The sequence below is a fragment of the Pipistrellus kuhlii genome, unplaced genomic scaffold (genome assembly GCF_014108245.1).
Source record: "Pipistrellus kuhlii isolate mPipKuh1 unplaced genomic scaffold, mPipKuh1.p scaffold_m20_p_53, whole genome shotgun sequence".
NCBI classification, from domain to species: Eukaryota; Metazoa; Chordata; class Mammalia; order Chiroptera; family Vespertilionidae; genus Pipistrellus; species Pipistrellus kuhlii.
The window spans coordinates 1,892,545-1,910,636 of NW_023425555.1; the positions used below are offsets into that span (position 1 = coordinate 1,892,545).

The following is an 18,092-nucleotide window of genomic DNA, read 5'->3' on the forward strand; positions in this document are numbered from 1 at the left end:
ATGAGAGGGAATCATGGATCGGCGCCTCCTGCACGCCCCGCACTGGGGATGGAGCCCGGGTTGCGGGAATCTCATGCCCTGACCGGGAATCTCACCGTGACCTCCTGGTTCATGGGTCGATGCTCAGCCACGGAGCCACGCCGGCCGGGAAATAACCCGACTCTGACACTTTGGGGTTCATCCCACCTCGGTGTCTGTCCCGTGGCCTTTGCCCCCAGGGCTGATGGGCCCCCACTCACCAGCTTGGTGACCTTCGACCTTGCGCCAGCCCAGGCCCTCCCTCTCTACCCGCCCCCCACCCACGGCCGGTGCCACCCTTCCCGAGCTGGCTGCCTGGTCAGGGCAGCCCGGAGCTTGGTGTCCGTCGGGTGAAGGGGCCTTTGAACTGTGGCTCGCCAGGGCCACCTCGAGTGTACGGGTAAACGTGTTTTCTGGAGCCCTGTCTGCAGTGTGGCTGTGTGTCTGGGGGTAAGAAGTGGGGCTCCTCGCCTGCCACCATCCCATAGCCCAAGTCCCCGGCCCTCCCCAAACCCACAGCCGGCTGGGCCTCTGGCCATTTCCTCTGCCCAGAGTCTGGCCGGGGCTGCACTGGGCTCCGCCCGGCGTCCAGTGGGCAGAGGGCGGAGCGTCTGGCCGGGAAGGAAATTCCTCTGCCCCCACCACGCCCCTGGGCCAGGGGCCAGTTCCAGGGTCCTCGCCAGTTTAATTCCCTAGTCACTGGGATTGGTTACGCTGCAAGAGAGGAGTCTGGGGGTGGGGGGGCCAGCAGGGGGCCTGAGGCTTGTCTTCTCTGAGCTTCACTGCCCTCACCTGGGCGGTGGGAACAGCCTGCCGCCAGCCACCAGCTAGCAGGGCGGCAGCCCTGAGAGAGGGGCTCCAGGGGTGCAGAGCAGGTGCAGCCGTCAGCCGAGCAGGGTGGGGTCCCCGGTCTCAGAGCTGAGCCTGAGCCCCAGAGTCTGGGCCCCGAACCGAACTGAGGGGCGGGAAAGAGCCACAGGGCTTCACACCCCTCCTGCTCTCCCTCCCTCCCATCCTCCTCCATCCGGAGCCCAGGAGCCCGGCTCATGGAGGACCAGCTGGGTTAGAGCCCGGGGCCCCTTCAGGGGAAAGTGACCCAGCAGTTGCCCGGAGGGCCCTACGCTTGCTGAGCTGCTGATGCGTCTTGAACTTCTGAGTCGTGTGTGTCTTTAACAAGGAGGGGCATGTTTTCATTCTGTGCGGAGGGGGGGGACCCCACAATCCTGCAGCTGGCCGTGCGAGGGAGTGTGGGCGACCTTCTCCAGAGAAGCCGGAGACCTGGCCCCCGGCCCCCAGCGTGCCTCTGGCACCTGCCTCCCCAGCCCAGTGCCAGGCAGGCCCCGGAGGCCCTGCAGCGTGGGCGGCGGGCGGCGGGCGGAGGGCCCTGGGCTGGGCAGAGGGAGCTCTGCGGGCGGAGGGGAAGGCTGGCAGCTGGACCACAGCTGCCGGCCTGGCGGCGGTGGGGTCTGAGCAGGTGTCGGCAAAGTGGGGGTGGCCTGGCAGGCGGGGCTGGTGGAGGGACCGGGCGCAGAGGGAGGCCTCTGGAGTCAGATCTACCTCGTTCTGGCTCCGCCTCCGCGTGGGATCCTGGGATTAGTGCCTCTCTGGGCCTGTTTCCTCGTCTGCACGAAAGCGTCCTTCCCTCACAGGATGGATTTGGAGAGGAGGCTGTTGCCGGGCTGACGCTTGATATGTGGGTCGGTCACCCTTGCTCTCCCATCGTCCTTGGCGGTGACAGAGGGGTGTGGAGCCCCCCCACTCCCATCAGTCCCCCTGCTCACAGCCTCGGCCTTGGGCTCCAGGGCCCAGGCCCGCTGGTCCCGATGGGCTCAGACTGTCCCTTCTCCCGGGCGGTTGCCTCCTCCCTCGCCCTTCCCTGGAGCACCCTGGCTGTCCCCTCGGGGGCAGGGACAGGTGCTGGGCTGGTCCAAGGAGCATGTATTTCTGGCCTTTGTGACCTGCCAGGAGCCACCCCAGCTACTTCCTCCCGGGGGCTCCTGATGGCCGCCAGCCTGCAGGGGCCTCACCGGGGACACCCCCCCTCTCTCTGCCACAGCTCCTGCAGCTTCCGGGGGTGAGTTGGGGCAGGAGCCCCCCAGCTCTGAGGCGTGTGGGGGGAGCACCCTGGTGTGCAGCCCCTCTTCGGGCCTCTGTCCACATCCAGCTCCTTGGTCCCCTCAGCAGGCCAGCTGGGACCTCCTAGGTCCTCCTCCTGGGGCCAGAGGGGGCCGGGGGAGCCCCACAGCCTGGAGGGGTCCTCAGGAGCCTCCGTCCAGGGAGGAACTTGGGGCCAGGCCAGGAACTCTCACCAAACCCATCGCCGGGAGAGGAAAGGGACGTTGGTTCTTGCAGGTTCTGGTCCGCACCCATGTCCGGGGCCCCTGGGCCCATCTCTGCGCCTGAAGAACCAGGTTCTTCCTGGTTCCAGACCCTCCCCCAGCGGCTCTCCGGAGGGAGAGAGGCCGCAGTCCCCAGCCTCAGCGCCAGGCGGTCTGATCCATGGCCCTCCTCCCCTTGTCCTTCTCGGCACAAGCAGGGGCTGTCTGGGGGCCCCATGCACGCACAGCATTGATGCAGGACTGAGAAGCGTAAGTTCCCGGTAAAGCCAGAATAGAATCATTTCCTCAGACCTCCACCTACTTGATCTTAGTAAGTTAGTAACCTGATTAGGGCGGCTCCTCCCTGGCTCTGCCCGGAGCCCAGAGGGGATTTGGGGCACGTCCTGTTCCCTCGACGGGTCCTGGTTTCCTCTCCGTAAAGTGGGAGCCAGGGAGACAGCCGAGGTCTCTGAGGACTCTTCCCGGGACCCCGTGGGAGGGAAAATCCTGACCGCAAAGGACGCCGAGGGCCAAGGAGGGGGGCACGCCACGATCCCCAGCCCAGGGCAGGCAGGGCTGAGACAGAGGCCACGGGGGCGCGCTCAGCGGTGGCGCACACCAGGAGCCCCATCCGCGGAGATCCCGGCACGGTGGGCGCGGGCAGGCCCGGGGCTTCAGAGCGGAAGGCCTGTGGCCATTCATGCCGGGGCCGCACACGCTGAGCCTCGCTTCTCGCCGGAGGGCTGGTGCCGAAGCGCCCGGCGCACAGGCTGTGCCGAGGCCTCCGGGAGGGCTGTGCAGAGTGCCCGTCACAGGAGAGCGCACAGGATGCGTGGGAGCCGGTGTCTCGCCGTTCCTGAGGCGGTGGGTATTGTTCTTGAAAGCGAGTCTGGAGACTTTGGCCAGAAATAAATGATGAAAAATGTATTCAAGAGCCTTAGGGCTTGCAAACTGGAAAGACATGCCACAGCCAGGCGTGCCGAAGAGGAAAGAAAAGTGGAGGGTCCTTTTAGTAAAAAGTCCATTCCTGCCGGAACCGGTTTGGCTCAGTGGATAGAGCGTCAGCCTGTGGACCGCAGGGTCCCGGGTTCGATTCCGGTCAAGGGCATGTACCTTGGTTGCGGGCAATCCCCATTAGGGAGCGTGCAAGAGGCAGCTGATCAATGATTCTCTCATCGATGTTTCTAACTATCTCTCTCCCTTCCTCTCTGTAAAAATACATAAAATATATATTAAAAAAAAAAAAAGTCCATTCCTGAGGGGAAGCACTCCTGCACCTCAGCTCTGGGCTGGTGCTCACCATGCCGGTCTGGACCAGCGCCATCCTCCCCTTCTCCTTCCGGCATAAGCAGGCCCCGGGAAGGTGAGCCAGCCTCACCACAGAGCCTCTTGGCCGGAGCCTGTGCCCGAGACATGGCAGGCCTGAGGGGGGCGCTCCAGGCCCGGGTTTGGCCCGGGAGCTGGGCTGCAGCGCCCTCATTTCCAGAGGCCACTGGCGGGGGTCAGGGAGAAGGGCTGAGGACAGGATGCCACACCCTAGCGCAGCCGCCAGCCTGCCGGGCGACCTCTGGCGAGGGGCTCCCCCTTTTCTGAGCCCCAGCAGTGGGTTCCTCGGGTTTCCTGCCTGCGGCCCTGGCCCCTGCTCGGTGGTTTTCCATGCCGGCAGGCGGCCAAGCGGGGCCTGGGATGGGCTGAGGCTCAGGAAGCAGATGGAAGTGACACCAGAGGCAGGAAGCCTTGAACCCTTGGCCCTCCCCTCTGGTGCCCACTGCCTCCTGGCCATGTCTCCAGAGCCTGGACCTTGCCCCGCCCCTCTTGTTTTCATTAAAAACAAAGTGATAGTAACTTATTAAATTAGTCCGGTGCAAACGATCTGGACATTTATAAAGCAAAGAGGGAAGGTAGCACCACCCCTCCCACCCCGAATCCACTCCCCAGGGAAACCCCTGCCCGGAGTCCCCCTTAGATTCCTCCAGGCATCTGCTGTGTACATTTACAAACATACACATCTACGGTTGTGTTTTATGTGTGTGTGTGTTTTTTAAAGGAATCATGCTACATATACAGCTAATTTTTAATATATTTTTACTGATTTCAGAGAAGAAAGGAGAGGGAGAGACAGAAACTCCAGTGATGAGGGGGAATCATTGAGTGGGTGCCTCCTGCTGGCTCCCACTGACCGGGAATTGAACACCGTGACCTCCTGGTTCATAGGTTGATGCTCAACCCCTGAGCTACGCTGGCTGGGATGCAGTTTACTTTTTATAAATTAAAAACTAAGTTTTGAGTATAAGCATTGTGTAGCCATTATCTTAAAATTTTTAGAGCCGAGCCAAAACCGGTTTGGCTCAGTGGATAGAGCGTTGGTCTGCGGACTGAGGGTCCCAGGTTCAATTCCAGTCAAGGGCATGTACCTTGGTTTTGGGCACATCCGCAGTAGGGGGTGTGCAGGAGGCAGCTGGTCGATGTTTCTCTCTCATTGATGTTTCTAGCTCTCTATCTCCCTTCCTCTCTGTAAAAAATCAATAAAATATATTTAAAAAAATTTTTTTTAGAGCCAAAACCGGTTTGGCTCAGTGGATAGAGTGTCAGCCTGCGGACTGAAGGGTCCCGGGTTCGATTCCACTCAAGAGCATGTACCTTGGTTGCGGGCACATGCCCAGTGATGGTGTGCAGGAGGCAGCTGGTCGATGTTTCTAACTTTCTATTCCTCTCCCTTCCTCTCTGTAAAAAATCAATAAAATATATAGTAAAAAAAAATAAATAAATAAAAAAACTTTTAGAAAATATAGTTAAGCCAAAAGAAAGAGAGAAAGAGAGAAAAAAAAGCAGCTCATAATCTCACCATTCCAGAAATAACCACTATTAACAATTACTCACAGGGCTAGGCAAAAGATATTTCCTTATTTTCATTTCTCTTTCCTATCTTCCTTTTAAAATACGGCGGTACACACATGACTGCATTGGTCATACCTGTAAGTTACAAAACATAATATAATGAACCCCTCGAACCCATGTCCCACTTAAAGACCAGACCTTCACGAGAAATCCACCCGGAGTGTTTCCTCCCCTCCCCTCCCCCACCTCACTCCCTCCCCAGCAGACAACCATGCTCTTGGCTTTTGTTTTGAAAACTTGAATCACTCTGATAGGCACCAGCTACCTCCGGCCCCTGGCTGGGAGAGGCGGCCTGCTGCCGGCTATATGCTCACACAGTGTACTGTGTGGCTCATCTTCTTCTGAGACTTGTCTTTCTCATTCCTTATGTCTCTCAGATTCATGCTTGTAACTGCCGCTCCTTCATTTCCCCTGCTATTTCATATCTCACACGTGAAAGGACCGTCATGTAGAAAAATCCCCTGCTGCTGCTGATAGGTATAGGGGTTGTTTCCAGGTTAATATCATTTCAAGCCAGTGGTCGGCAAACCGCGGCTTGCGAGCCACATGCGGCTCTTTGGCCCCTTGAGTGTGGCTCTTCCACAAAACACCACGGCCTGGGCGAGTCTATTTTGAAGAAGTGGCGTTAGGAGAAGCTTAAGTTTAAAAAACCTGGTTCTCCAAAGAAATGTCAATCGTCCTGTTGTATTTGGCTCTGCGGACGAATGAGTTTGCCGACCACCGATTTCAAGCAACGCTGCTATGAGCTCTGTTGCTGACGTAGGCAAGAATTCCTCCAGGGTCTATACCCAGGAGGGGAATGCATGTTCTCACACCTCGGTTTTCCAAGGGGGATTCTAGGGATGCAGTTCCTTAGCTTGCTTCCTTCACGTAAACATCCTCTGTGCATCCGGCCAGCTCCTGCCGGTACATATTGATCCACACCATTCAGTCCAGCAGGCCTGAACCTCTCATAACCTCTGGATGATCAGCCACTGGCCCCTACAGGGCTCCTGGCTATTTCTCACTGTCACCTGGAACATCATAAGAAGTCCTAACATTTTTGGCCCTTACACCACCTCCGAGGCGGTGGTGCTCCCTGTATGCCCTATGCCAGCGGCAGGCCGGGGCAGGGGAAGTGAGTGCCCGGGCCACACAGAAAGGGGGCAGAGCTGGACGGAATCCAAGGTGGGTGGCTGCGGGGTACAGGCTCTGGAGGCCTGGCTAAGGGGGTCCAGGGAGAAGCTCAGCTGGTTCCAGGCGCAGGGCGCTCTGGGCCTCAGTGTCCCCGCTCCGGTCGTGGGGCGGATAAAGCGGGATCGAAGAGGCCATGTCGCTCTCTCAGGGGTCTGGGAGGCTGTTTTTATGGCCACCACGCGGCACAGAGACAGCCCGCACCCCAGGGCCGCCCGCCCCTCTCCCTTCGCTGGGGCGCCGCCGGGGCGGAGCCAGCCCGCCCCCTGGCGGCCGCACCGCCTCCCAGCCCTGAGCCCGGCGGCGGCGGCGGCGCTAGGACCCGGCGGCCGGCTGCGGCGGGCCTGGGCGGCCGGACGTGCGGGGCATCTCGGACCCGGCTCTCAGCCCCGGCGCCATGTGAGGGGGCTCGGGGGCCGCGGGGGGCCGGGCGCTCCCCGGGGAGGTGAGCGGCGCCGAGCGGGGCGGGGGCGCCCGGAGGCTCCGGGGATGGGGAGGGATGGGGGGGCCCTGGGGAGGGGTGCCCGAGACCCACTCTCTGGTCCCGGTCCCGGTGACCAGGGGCTGTGGCGGGGTTCGCGGGGCCCCTGCTGCTGTCCACCCCCGTGGAGCTGGGGCCCGGCCACGTCCTCCTCCCTGCCGGGCCTAGGGCTCGGACCCCCGGATGTGGGAGTTTGGGGGTCAGCGCCCAGGGGGTGCGGAGGAGGAGCCGCCCCCACCCCGGTGCACCCCGGGCTCGGCGCTCCCCCAGCGGGGAACCAGGCGCCCTCCCCCTGCTCCTCCGAGCCCTCCGCCCACGCTGCCCGCGGGGGCTCCGGACCCCGTGGGAGGGCTCCCAGGCTGGGCGAGGCCAAGCCCCACCCAGAGGGCAGGGTGCGCCCCCCACCCCCCATCCTGAGGGCCCAGCCTCCTGCAGGGCCGCTGTGGGGCCGGGCCCACGCTCCTGGCCGGGTGCTCCGGCGGCTGTCTCCCAGCCTGGGCAGGGCGCTCCCAGCAGGCTGCCCCCGGGCCGGGCCAGAGCTGAGCACTGAGGTGGACGGGGTCTCCCTCCAGGATCCGCCTGGCGTCTGCCCCAGCCCAGGCCTGCGGATCCTGGAGGGAGACCCGGTCCACCTCCCTGGGCTCCCCCCAGCAGGCCCTACCAGGCCCCACGCTGCCTCTCTGAACCCGTCTCATGGGTGCATTGGGCCGTGACAGCCCCTACCAGGCAGTGCTGCCAGGAAGACTGAGCGAGTGGGTGCCGCCTAGCTGGCTCCCGCGTCCATTCCCGTTAGAGGAGCGAAGCCGCGGGGCCAGGGGTCAGAGGAGGGGGACCGTTTTGCTGGCCAGCCAGTGAGCCAGGCCTTGAACAATGAATAACCCCGGGGTGAGCCACGGGGCTCCCCTTGCCACCCACACGGGCTGGAATCCTTCCAACGTCCCCGTGGGTTACCGGCTCTTATTCCTCCCATTTCGCAGATGAGGAAACTGAGGCTCAGGGGGGCACAGGACTTGCCCTAAGAAGGCCTCTCAGCCAGTAGGTAGTGGAACCGGGATTCACACTTGAACCTGAGGCGCTGTATGGACCATGGCCCTCTCAAGAGCAGGATTGTGACGGGGCTGACCAGGGCACCATGGTCCTGGCTGAGGGCACTGATCAGGCAAAGGTGGGGAAATTGGGGGTGAGGGGAGGGGTGCGTCTGGGAACTGGGGTGCTCTAGAGTGTCTGGAACAAGGGGCATGTGGAGGAAAGAAGAGCGAGGGAGGAGGCCCAGCTAGAGGCTCAGCCAGAGGCCCAAGCAGCTCTGCCTGTAAGGGCCTGGAATGCCAGAGGCCCCTGGACGGATGGGGGCGGCCCTGGCATTCTGGACTCCCTCCTTTCGCTCTCATGGGCTCCGAGTGGAAAAAGACAGGCCACGCTTCCCTTCTGATGAGCCTCAGTTTCCTGATCTGCACCTGGGGAGAGGCCCTGGGCCTCCCTGCCTGGCCATGAGGGCCTGGGAGAAACCCCGAAACCCGAAACCCGGCCGGAAGGCAGGCGGGGGTTTGGGGGGGTCGGAGGGGGCGTGGCAGGCGGGGGCGGGGTTAGGCGGGGGCGGGGCCGGGGCTTAGCCAATCAGGAGCGGCGTGTGCGCGCTGTGGCCTGAGGTCCTCCGGCTATTCCTGGTGGCGGTGCCGGAGTAAACAGCCAGGTCAGGGGGCGGGGATGGTGGCTGGAGCCGGGGGCCCGGGGAAGGGAGGACGCAGCCAGGGATCCCCCGAGCCCCCAGCGTCTCCCTTTGCACCCTGCCAACCTTAGAGGCCTCTGGACCTGAATCAGCTGGCGGCGGCCGGGCACCCGCACTTGTGTCCGTGTGACAGGTGGGGACATGGGGATCTGGAGAGGAGCTGGGTCCTGCGAGGAGAGGCTGGGGGTCGGTGGGGGCCGAGGAGCAGACCTGGGCTTGCTCCCTCCCAGCAGAGGCCCTGAGGCCGGGGCAGGAAGGAAGGGCTGCCCGAGGGGGCCTGGTCCCCTGCGGATCCCACACCCTCTGAGGGTGGGGCAGTGATGGTTGCCTTTTGACAGATGAGCCTGTGTCCTTAACCCCTGAGGTCTTACCGTTCGTGAATGAAATCATTCAGCCACCCTCTGGCACCGTCCTCTGGGCTCGGGCGGCACAGCAGGATGTGAGAGCTCCTGCCGGGAGGTGACACGGGGGAAGTTCCTGGCCCACCGCGGGCTGGGAGGACGAGAGGCGGGAGCAGGGAGCAGGGTGCAGGAGGGGGTTGCCGACAGTTCATGCAAGACCTGGAAGGGTGTGGGTGCAGAGGAGTTGGGGACCTACAAGGAATGTTGCTCTATTCCAAGGTCCCGGGGACCGGAAGCAGGGCTTAGAGGAGGGGTGTCTGCGGGATTGGGGGGGACAGGCCCCAGCAGGGGAGCCAGCTGCCTGGGAGAGCCGGGGTGAGGAGAGGACCCCGCTGAGAGAGCAGAATAGCAGAGAGCAAGGGGCAGGGAGAGAGGCAGGGCTGACCAGGGGACCATGGCCCTGGCAGAGGGCACTGCTCAGGCAAAGGTGGGAAAATTGGGGGCGAGGGGGTGCGTCTGGGAACTGAGTGCTCTAGAGTGTCTCAGCCCTGTGACCTCAGGCGGTTTCCTGCCCTTTTTGGGCTTTAGTGTCTCCATCTGCAGAATGGACGCAGCCCTGAGTCCTGAGGTCGTGGGCAGGAAGGAGAGCTGGCAGGGATGGCAGGGACGGTGGAGCCTCTGATCAGCTGGACATGTGGGAGGGCACTCAGGCCGCGACCCTCTCTGTGATTGCAGGTGTGAGCCCACGTCCCTGCCCCCTGGGCCGCGTGCACGCTGGCTCCTGCCCCTCAGCAGACGCCGGAGAGAGATGAGTAGCAACAAAGTGAGTCCTTCTTCCCTTCTTGTCCCCATCCCAGACTCTCCCTTCTCTCCTCGAGGTGGGCTTCGGACCCAAACCACCACAGGCCTCCCTTCCGTGCCTACGTGAGGCCGGTGCCTGGCGGCCCTGGCTGGGGCCCGGCTGTACTTACTGATCTGTGTGGCTTTGGGCAAGCGCCTGCCTTCTGGGCCCAGGGCCAAGGTGACTTGCAATGCTGCGCAGGGGTGGGGAGAGGGGGGTGGGGGTGGGAGGTGGAGGTGAGGGGGAGCCTGGAGGAGGGGGCAGAGGTCAGCCAAAGATGACAGATGTTGTGCGCATCCTTCTGAGGGTGTCCCCATCCTCCATCCATCCATGCTTTCCTGAGGACCTGCTGAATGCCTGGTCCTGTGTACCCCCTTCCCAGCACCCACTGCAGCCCAGCCCCACAGAGCCGGGGGGCTGGGGCAGGCTGATGTGGGTGAACCAGTCTGGGTCCAGTCGGCAGAGAAACCAGAGAGTAATTTGAACAGGGCCAGTTTAATGTAACGAGTTATTAACTGGAATCGGGCATTGGAGTGATGAGGGATGGGAACTCTAAGGAATGCAGGAATAGCAGGTACAAGGAGCAGCCGCCAGCCCCGGGGCTGAGGTCCAGGCCGCCTGGGGAGGGCACAGCCATGGGCCCCCGGGTGGCAGAGAGAGAACTCAGGGTGGTGAATCCACAGCCCCCCCTCCCCTCCAGGGGCACCCAGCCTCCGCACAGAACTGCTCCAGGGAGGGAACTGCTGGCCTCTGGAGGTTGCAGGTGGCTGGGTTGCTGACTGAGCTCCGCTCAGGGGAGGTGGGGGTCACAGCGGGATGCGGAGGCACCGGGCTCCAGAACTGCCCCAGGGCAGGCACTGCAGGGCCCGGAGGAATCTGCTGAGTGGGCTGGCACTGGAGATGGCATGCTGAGGAAGCCAGGAGCTCAGACGCAGGAAGTAAAAGCCTTTCTTCCCGCAGTGTCTCTCCAGCGCCCTCTACTGACAGAGCTTAATGAGCAGTTAGCTGGCAGGAAAAAGCAAAGAGCCCAGACCCACTCTCACAGAGCTGCCCAAAAGGGTGAACTCCGAGCTGAGGAACAATGCCCGGGAACCAGCACAGGGGCTCAGCGATCGGCACAGGAGCCGGGCTCCGGTCTCCGCTGGCCTGGCAGACCCGCTCACATGCATTCCCGTGGGCCACGTGGATGTGACTCTGCTGCCCTGTCACCCCCATGGCGGTGCACCATCTACCCAGGCAGCCCAGGCCCTGAGGGGGCCCCTCCGGGGGTGAAGGGAGGATGAGCGTTTATGGAGAGCTGCTGTTTGGAGAAGCTGGGTCCTCTCCTTTGACTGTCCCACCTGTCTCCAAGCACCCTTCCCGCTGCAGGAATCCCTCTGACACCCACACTCAGTCTGATCCAGCCGACCTTCCTTCTGGGACCCCCTTAGGCTCCCATCCCCACCCTGACCGCTGGGGAGCAGTGGGGAGCCAGACGGACCCAGTCACTGGCAGTGTGATCCGTGCTCGGGGCTGCGGGAGGCCTTCCCGGAGGAGGCGGTGTGTGGGGTGAGGAGCAGGCGTCAGCCAGGTGGTGATGGGGCAGGGCGCCCCGCCCGCAGAGCACGGGGACCTCACCAGGCCTCTCCCCTCTCAGGAGCAGCGGTCAGCAGTGTTCGTGGTCCTCTTTGCTCTCATCACCATCCTCATCCTCTACAGCTCCAACAGCGCCAACGAGGTCTTCCACTATGGCTCCCTGCGCGGCCGCAGCCGCAGGCCCATCAACCTCAAGAAGTGGAACATCGCCGATGGCTACGTCCCTATTCTTGGCAACAAGGTGGGGAGCCGCTTTGGGGAGCTGGTCCTCCCCGTTGCCTCCCACCCCTGCTCCCTCCTCCTCTTCTCTCCTCTCTTGCCATCCCTCCTAAAGGAAGGGTGGGCCCAGGAGTCCAGGCCCTGGCTCAGAGAGGAAGGGAGAGTGGGAGAGGGAGAGGAACAATGATGAGTGAAGATCATGGACCAGCTGCCTCCTGCACGCCCCCTACTGGGGATGGAGCCCGCAACCTGGATATGTGCCCTGACCGGGAATCGAACCATGGCCTCCGGGCTTGTGGGTGGATGCTCAACCCCTGAGCCACGCCGGCCGGGCCAGCCACGAGTTCTCGAAGGCAGGCGTGGGGTCTCCTTTGCTGGTTGCTCTGTCCTGAGTACTTGGCCATTACTAGCTTCTTAGGAGTATTTGTTGAATGTGTGGCTTCAGTTTCTCTGCCTTTAAAATGGGCATAATTGCCGAAACCGGTTTGGCTTGGTGGATAGAGCATCGGCCTGCGGACTGAAGGGTCCCAGGTTCCATTCCAGCCAAGGGCATGTACCTTGGTTGCGGGCACATCCCCAGTAGGAGGTGTGCAAGAGGCAGCTGATCAATGTTTCTCTCCCATCGATGTTTCTGACTCTCTATCCCTCTCCCTTCCTCTCTGTAAAAAAAAAAAAATCAATAAAATATATTTTAAAAAAAAAAATAATAATAAAATGGGCACCATTATGTTGGCCTCCTGGAGGCCTGAATGTCCAGGGCCCAGGGCCTGGCACAGAGTGGTCGTGACAAGCGTTGGCTCTCCTTGCTGCCCCCAGACACTGCCCTCCCGGTGCCACCAGTGTGTGATCGTCACCAGCTCCAGCCACCTGCTGGGCACCAAGCTGGGCCCCGAGATCGAGCTGGCCGAGTGCACCATCCGCATGAACGACGCGCCCACCACGGGCTTCTCGGCGGACGTGGGCAACAAGACCACCTTCCGCGTGGTGGCCCACTCCAGCGTGTACCGCGTGCTGAAGAGGCCCCAGGAGTTCGTCAACCGGACCCCCGAGACCGTGTTCATCTTCTGGGGGCCCCCCAACAAGATGCAGAAGCCCCAGGGCAGCCTCGTGCGCCTCATCCAGCGGGCGGGCCTGGCGTTCCCCGGCATGGAGGCCTACGCCGTCTCTCCCGGCCGCATGCGCCAATTCGATGACCTCTTCCGGGGTGAGACAGGCAAGGACAGGTACCGGCCTTCCGCCTGCCCCCCTGGCCAGCCCTCTGCTCCTCCCAGCATGCTCTGTGCAGAGGGCCTGTCCTCCCAGCAGGCACTGCTCTGAGGGGGTGGTCACTTCTCGGCCACCTCTGGTCAGGTCTCCTGGGGGAGTTATCCTAGAGTCATTTCCAACATGCTCTGCATGACCCCAGCTTCCCAGGAGGGCTTTCTCCCAGCATTCATTGCTCTGAGGGAAGAAGGGTTCCCAGCATGCTCTTCTCTAAGATTGCACCGTCGTTTCTAGCATCTTTCTAGGAGAGCTCCCCATTGCGTGCCTCCTGGAAAGTATTGACTATTCTTGCACTAATTGCTTCAGGCACCCCATTGCTCCCATCATGCTCTGTTCTAAGTACACAACACTTCCAGGCTGCCTTAGGTAAGCTAGGCTAGTGCCATCCAATAGAAAAACAATGCAAGCCACATACATAATTAACATTTTTATAGTAGCCACATTAAAAAAGTAAAAAGAAATAGGTGAAACTATTATTATTATTATTTTAGCCTCATTCGAGGATATTTTTTCCATTGATCTTGAGAGAGAGAGTGGAAGGGAGGGAGAAAGGGGAGAGAGAGAAAGAAATATCAATATGAGAGACACATTGACTGGTTGCCTCCCGCATGAGCCCCGACTGGGTCAGGGATCGAACCTGCAATCGAGATACATGCCCTTGACCATGAGACCCTTCAGTCCGTGGGCTGACACTCTAACCACTGAGCAAAACCAGCTGTGGCCGAAATTCTTTTCAATATATTTTATTTAACTCAATGTGTCCAACATATGGATCCAGTATATATTTTGTCTGACTTATCCCTAAATATTTAAAATTTTGGAATTAACATAAATGATATATTTTTTAAATGCTGGTTCCCGATTATTCTTGCTAATATTGAGAAACACGATTTTTGTGTGGGAACCTTATACCCTGTAATCCTGCTGAACTTCACTTATTGGCTCTCGGAGTTTTTGTAGATTCTTTGGGATTTTCTGTGCAGCTGGTGATGTGAGGACATGCAAGCAGGACTGTTTTACTCCCTCCTTCCTATCTGTGTGCCTCATTTCTTTTTCTTGCCTTATTGCTCTGGCTCGGAACTTTAAATACAAGGTGGGACTGTGTTGGAAGTGACAGGAATAGCCATCTTGTTTCAGTCCCAGCCTCAGAGGGGAAGCGTTTAGTCTGTCATCTTTGACTAGGAGGCCAGCTACGGTTTTTGAACCTGTATTCACCTCTTCCAGGTGAGACAGGCAAGGTCAGGTGCCAGCCCAGTAGTAGGTTGAGGAAATTCCCTTCGTTTTTTAGTTTCCTAAGAGTTTTTTGTTTTGTTTTTTAATCAGTACTGGATATTGAATTTTATCAGGCATTTTTTTCTGCATCAATTAAGACTTTTTTTTTTAAAGACTAGTTTTGTGTGTGTGTGTGTGTGTGTGTGTGTGTGTGTGTTTTAAGACTGTTGATGTGGTGGATTATATTGATTGATTTTTAAATGTTGAGCTAGCTTTGAGTTTCTGGAATAAAGTCTAGTTGGTCGCGGTGTATTATTATTTTGACATGATTTGCTAGTACTTTGTTGAGGTTTTTATACCTGTGTACATGAGAGAGATTGGCCTTTGGTTTATTTTGTACTGTCGTTGCCTGATCTCGGTATCGGGGCAATGCCCTGGGACATTTCCTCTCCTGTTTTCCAGACAAGGCTGTGTAGAATCGGTGTCATTGCTTCTTTAAATGTTTGATAGAATTTGCCAGTGAGACTCTGGGCTTGGAGTGGTGTTTTTCCCCCCAGAAGATTTTAAACTATGAATTCAATTTCCTTAACAGTTATAGGATATCCAGGTTACCTATTTCATCTTCGGTGAGTTTTGGTTGTTTGTGCTTTTCGAGAAATCAGCCCATCTCATCTACGTTGTCAGGTATGCAGTTGTCTTCTCTGTGGTTTCCTTATTATTTTCAAGCGTACAGAGTCTGTGATGATGTTTTCTTTCATTTTCGATGTTGGTAATTTGTGTCTTTTCTCTCTTCCTTTTTCAGTCTTGCGAGAGGTTTATTTTCTTTTCAAAGAACCACCTTCCACCAAATAGATGCAAAGTGTTTTCAGCTTCACATGTAATCAGTATAAAAAATGGTCAGTCACATGTCCCACATTCTTTCTCTCACACCCTAAGAAACGCACTGTGTGTGTTAACTCACAGCACAGCTCAGCCACGGCCAGACGCTCACACGTGCCCAGTGTGGCCCCGGCGGTGCACAGCACGGCTCTAGGTTCTTAGCTGCTTCTCCCAGGCCTGGCTCTGAGCCTGTCACTCCAGCAGGCCTGTCCCTGCTTGGTCTTCCCATGGGGTTTGCTCCGAGCCTGGGCACAGCTGTGCTAGCATGCTCTGTGGTCATGGTCACTCCTGCCTATTCATGTGTGACCATGACCAAGTATGACCAGTCTTCTCAGAGGTTTATTCCCAGCCTGCCTTGTTCCTCCTCTTTCCCTCCAAGGAGCTCTCTCCACCCCCCCACCTCTACCCAGACAACCCCCCTGCCAGCAAACCCGGGCTCCCCCACTGGGCTGGGCGGGGGTGACTGAAATAGGGGGATGAGTCCTGTGAGACTGGATGGTCGGCTGTTCCCCTGCCCGCCCCGCCCCTGCCTGCATGCCCCTCATCACGCCCCTCTCTGCCCCCAGGGAAAAGTCCCACTCGTGGCTGAGCACGGGCTGGTTCACCATGGTGATCGCGGTGGAGCTGTGTGACCACGTGCACGTCTACGGCATGGTGCCCCCCGACTACTGCAGGTGAGCGCCCCCAGGACGCGCCCGGCCACTGCCCTGGGATGGAGCCGGGGCTGGAAACCTGGGCTGGTGGCCTTTCAGATTCTCGGTTTGATGGTATTGGGGCTGCTCTGCAGAGATGGAGGCTCCTTAGAGCTGCCTCTGCACCCCTCCCCTCCCCTCAGCCAGTCCAGAGTTTATGTGTTAATAATAACTATTATTATTATTATTATTACTACTACTACTATATGCAAAGCCCAAGAGGTGACAGCTGTTCTTGATTGAATGCTGACCATGTCCCAAGCATGACTCAGGAAAACGGAGGAGAGTTGTTTTGTGAGTGGTCGAAGGTCCTACAAACTGTAAAGGGTGGGGGTCAAGCCCTCACCTCTGCCCTACACTGCCACCCTCTCAGGGGCATGGAAAGATCCACAGCATTAAAAACAAACACCCACTTTACAGATGGGGAAACTGAGGCCCAGGGAGGGGCAGGTATTTCCCCACAAAGGTCCTAGGGCAGGTCCGGGGCTGGAGGGGGCCAGGGCCCCGCCAGTGCCCGCCTGCCCTCACAGACACCTCTCTCTGCCCCAGCCAGAGGCCCCGCCTGCAGCGCATGCCCTACCACTACTACGAGCCCAAGGGGCCGGACGAGTGTGTCACCTACGTCCAGAACGAGCACAGCCGCAAGGGCAACCACCACCGCTTCATCACCGAGAAGCGGGTCTTCTCGTCCTGGGCGCAGCTGTACGGGATCACCTTCTCCCACCCCTCCTGGACCTAGGCCGCCCCGCCGTGGCCTCACACGGGACACGGGAGAAGCGGCTCTTGGCCCGGGCACGCGGCCCACGGCCATCTCCTGGCCAGTGGAGGCCGCCGGAGAGCCTCCTGCCAATCAGGGCCTTGGAGAGGGCGTGCCCTCCAGCCGGTCAGGCCTGGGGCATCTCCCGGCCCTCAGGGATCTGGGCTTCTGTGTGGCTGGTCAGGGTGCCAGGCAATGTGTCCAGTCAGGGTCTGAGCGTAGTCAATCAGGGTATTTCTGCGTAACGGGAGGCCAAGGACGCGGCCTTTCCCAGGGGGCCTTGGTGCAGAGCCTCAGGATGGTCCCCTAATCATGTCCTGTTGGCTGGGACAACCGGGTCCTGTCCCAGGGACCTGGGATTTCGTGTTGGCCCCTCGCTTCCCAGAGCCGGAAGGAAGGCTGCATGAGGAGGGGGAAGGGTCTGGGGCAGATGGGGTGGGAGGGCCCCAGAGAGGGGGGCTGCTGTCAGTCTTGGCTCTGCCCCGAGTGGCCTTGGGCATCCCCGGTCCCCCTCTCTGGCATCCTCCCGCCCATGTCATGTTCTGGCGTGGAGCCTTTGGTCCCCTCCCGCCTCTCCCACTGCTGCCTTGGGTCCGTCCTCCGCAATGCTGGGCCCCGCCAGCCACCACCCCTTCCTGGGGGGCTCGGCTCCCTAGGGCCTGGGGTTCCCTTCCCCACCTCTTCCCGGAGATGAGGGTATTTTTGTGCAAACTCTCCCCGGCCAGGCTGTCCACCTGTTGGAGGAGCCTTTGGGGCTGAGAAAGGGGGGCGGGGGGCAGCCCTGCTGAGGATTCAAGCAGCCCCTTTGTCTGCAGCTGCTGGTCACCTGAGTCTCCCTCCGGCTGGGCCTGGGAGAGCTCTCCGGGGCCGGGAGCTGTCGCCAGGCTCCTGTCCCCCTCACTCTGCGTCAGGCACTTTATCGCTGGCCTCAGCGGGGTGGGTTTGCCCCGTGCTCCTCCCAAGCCTGGGAGGGAAGACCGGAGGGCTCCCTGGAGGAGGCTGCGGGGTGGGAGGAGCCGGGCAGAGGACAAGGAGGCCAGCACAAGCCATTGCACATGGGGTGGGGAGCGGGGGCTGGTGACTCCCCCAGACTGGGTTTTGTAATGATTTGTACAGGAATAAATGCACTTACGCTCCAGCTCCTGTGTGTCCCCGTCAAGCTGGGCCCTCTGGCCCCGGGCTCCGGGCTGCCAGCAGGACGGCCAGCGTTTCAGGGGCGGTGAGTCATGCACTCTGCAGCTTGGGCGAAGAGCTGGCAGCTCAGGAGGTCCGGGCGGTGTGGGCTTCCCGAGCCAAGCCCACCTGGCTCTTCCAGTCCCGCCTCCCCCTGCTTCTGTGACCTTGGGTAAGTCCCTTCCCTCTCCGAGCCCAGTTCCAGGACCACTCACGGCTCTCAGGAGCTCAGGACCCGGAGGCCACCGCGGGGAGTGAGGGCCACAGAGACAATAACCCAGGCGCTTTGGGGGCAGATGGGGAAGTCCTGCAGAGTTTGGGGCAAGAGTTCCTGGGGGCGGGGGCAGGAGAATGCCATCCCTGTCATGGAGCGCAGCTGGGCGGGAGGGGTGAGGGGAGGGGGGAATAGGAGAGGAGGCCAGGCCTGGGTTCAGGAGGGGTGGGGTCAGCGGGTGGCTCAGGGGCCGGGGGATGCAGAGGGCTGGGAGCCCACGTTTCCCGCAGGCCCGGCGGGCAGGAGCCAGGC

General features: G+C 60.2%; 1 protein-coding gene across 6 annotated transcripts; it reads left to right on the forward strand.

Moving 5' to 3' along the window:
- The first annotated feature begins 29 nt into the window (after positions 1-29).
- On the forward strand, positions 30-17,531 carry ST6GALNAC6 (ST6 N-acetylgalactosaminide alpha-2,6-sialyltransferase 6). Of its 6 annotated transcripts, XM_036416133.2 has the most exons (7): positions 7,873-8,053; positions 8,686-8,747; positions 9,691-9,778; positions 11,433-11,612; positions 12,407-12,813; positions 15,511-15,618; positions 16,186-16,441. In XM_036416133.2, the coding sequence occupies exons 1-7, from the start codon at positions 8,021-8,023 to the stop codon at positions 16,373-16,375; spliced, it is 1,068 nt and encodes a 355-aa protein (XP_036272026.1). In that variant the 5' UTR covers positions 7,873-8,020; the 3' UTR covers positions 16,376-16,441. The 6 variants fall into 6 exon arrangements, 5 of the variants coding, with proteins under 5 accessions (XP_045429562.1, XP_036272026.1, XP_036272025.2 ...); XM_036416132.2 differs by lacking the exons at positions 7,873-8,053; positions 8,686-8,747 and having other exon boundaries at positions 16,190-17,531; XM_045573605.1 differs by lacking the exons at positions 7,873-8,053; positions 8,686-8,747; positions 12,407-12,813 and having other exon boundaries at positions 16,190-16,326.
- Positions 17,532-18,092: the final 561 nt, after the last annotated feature.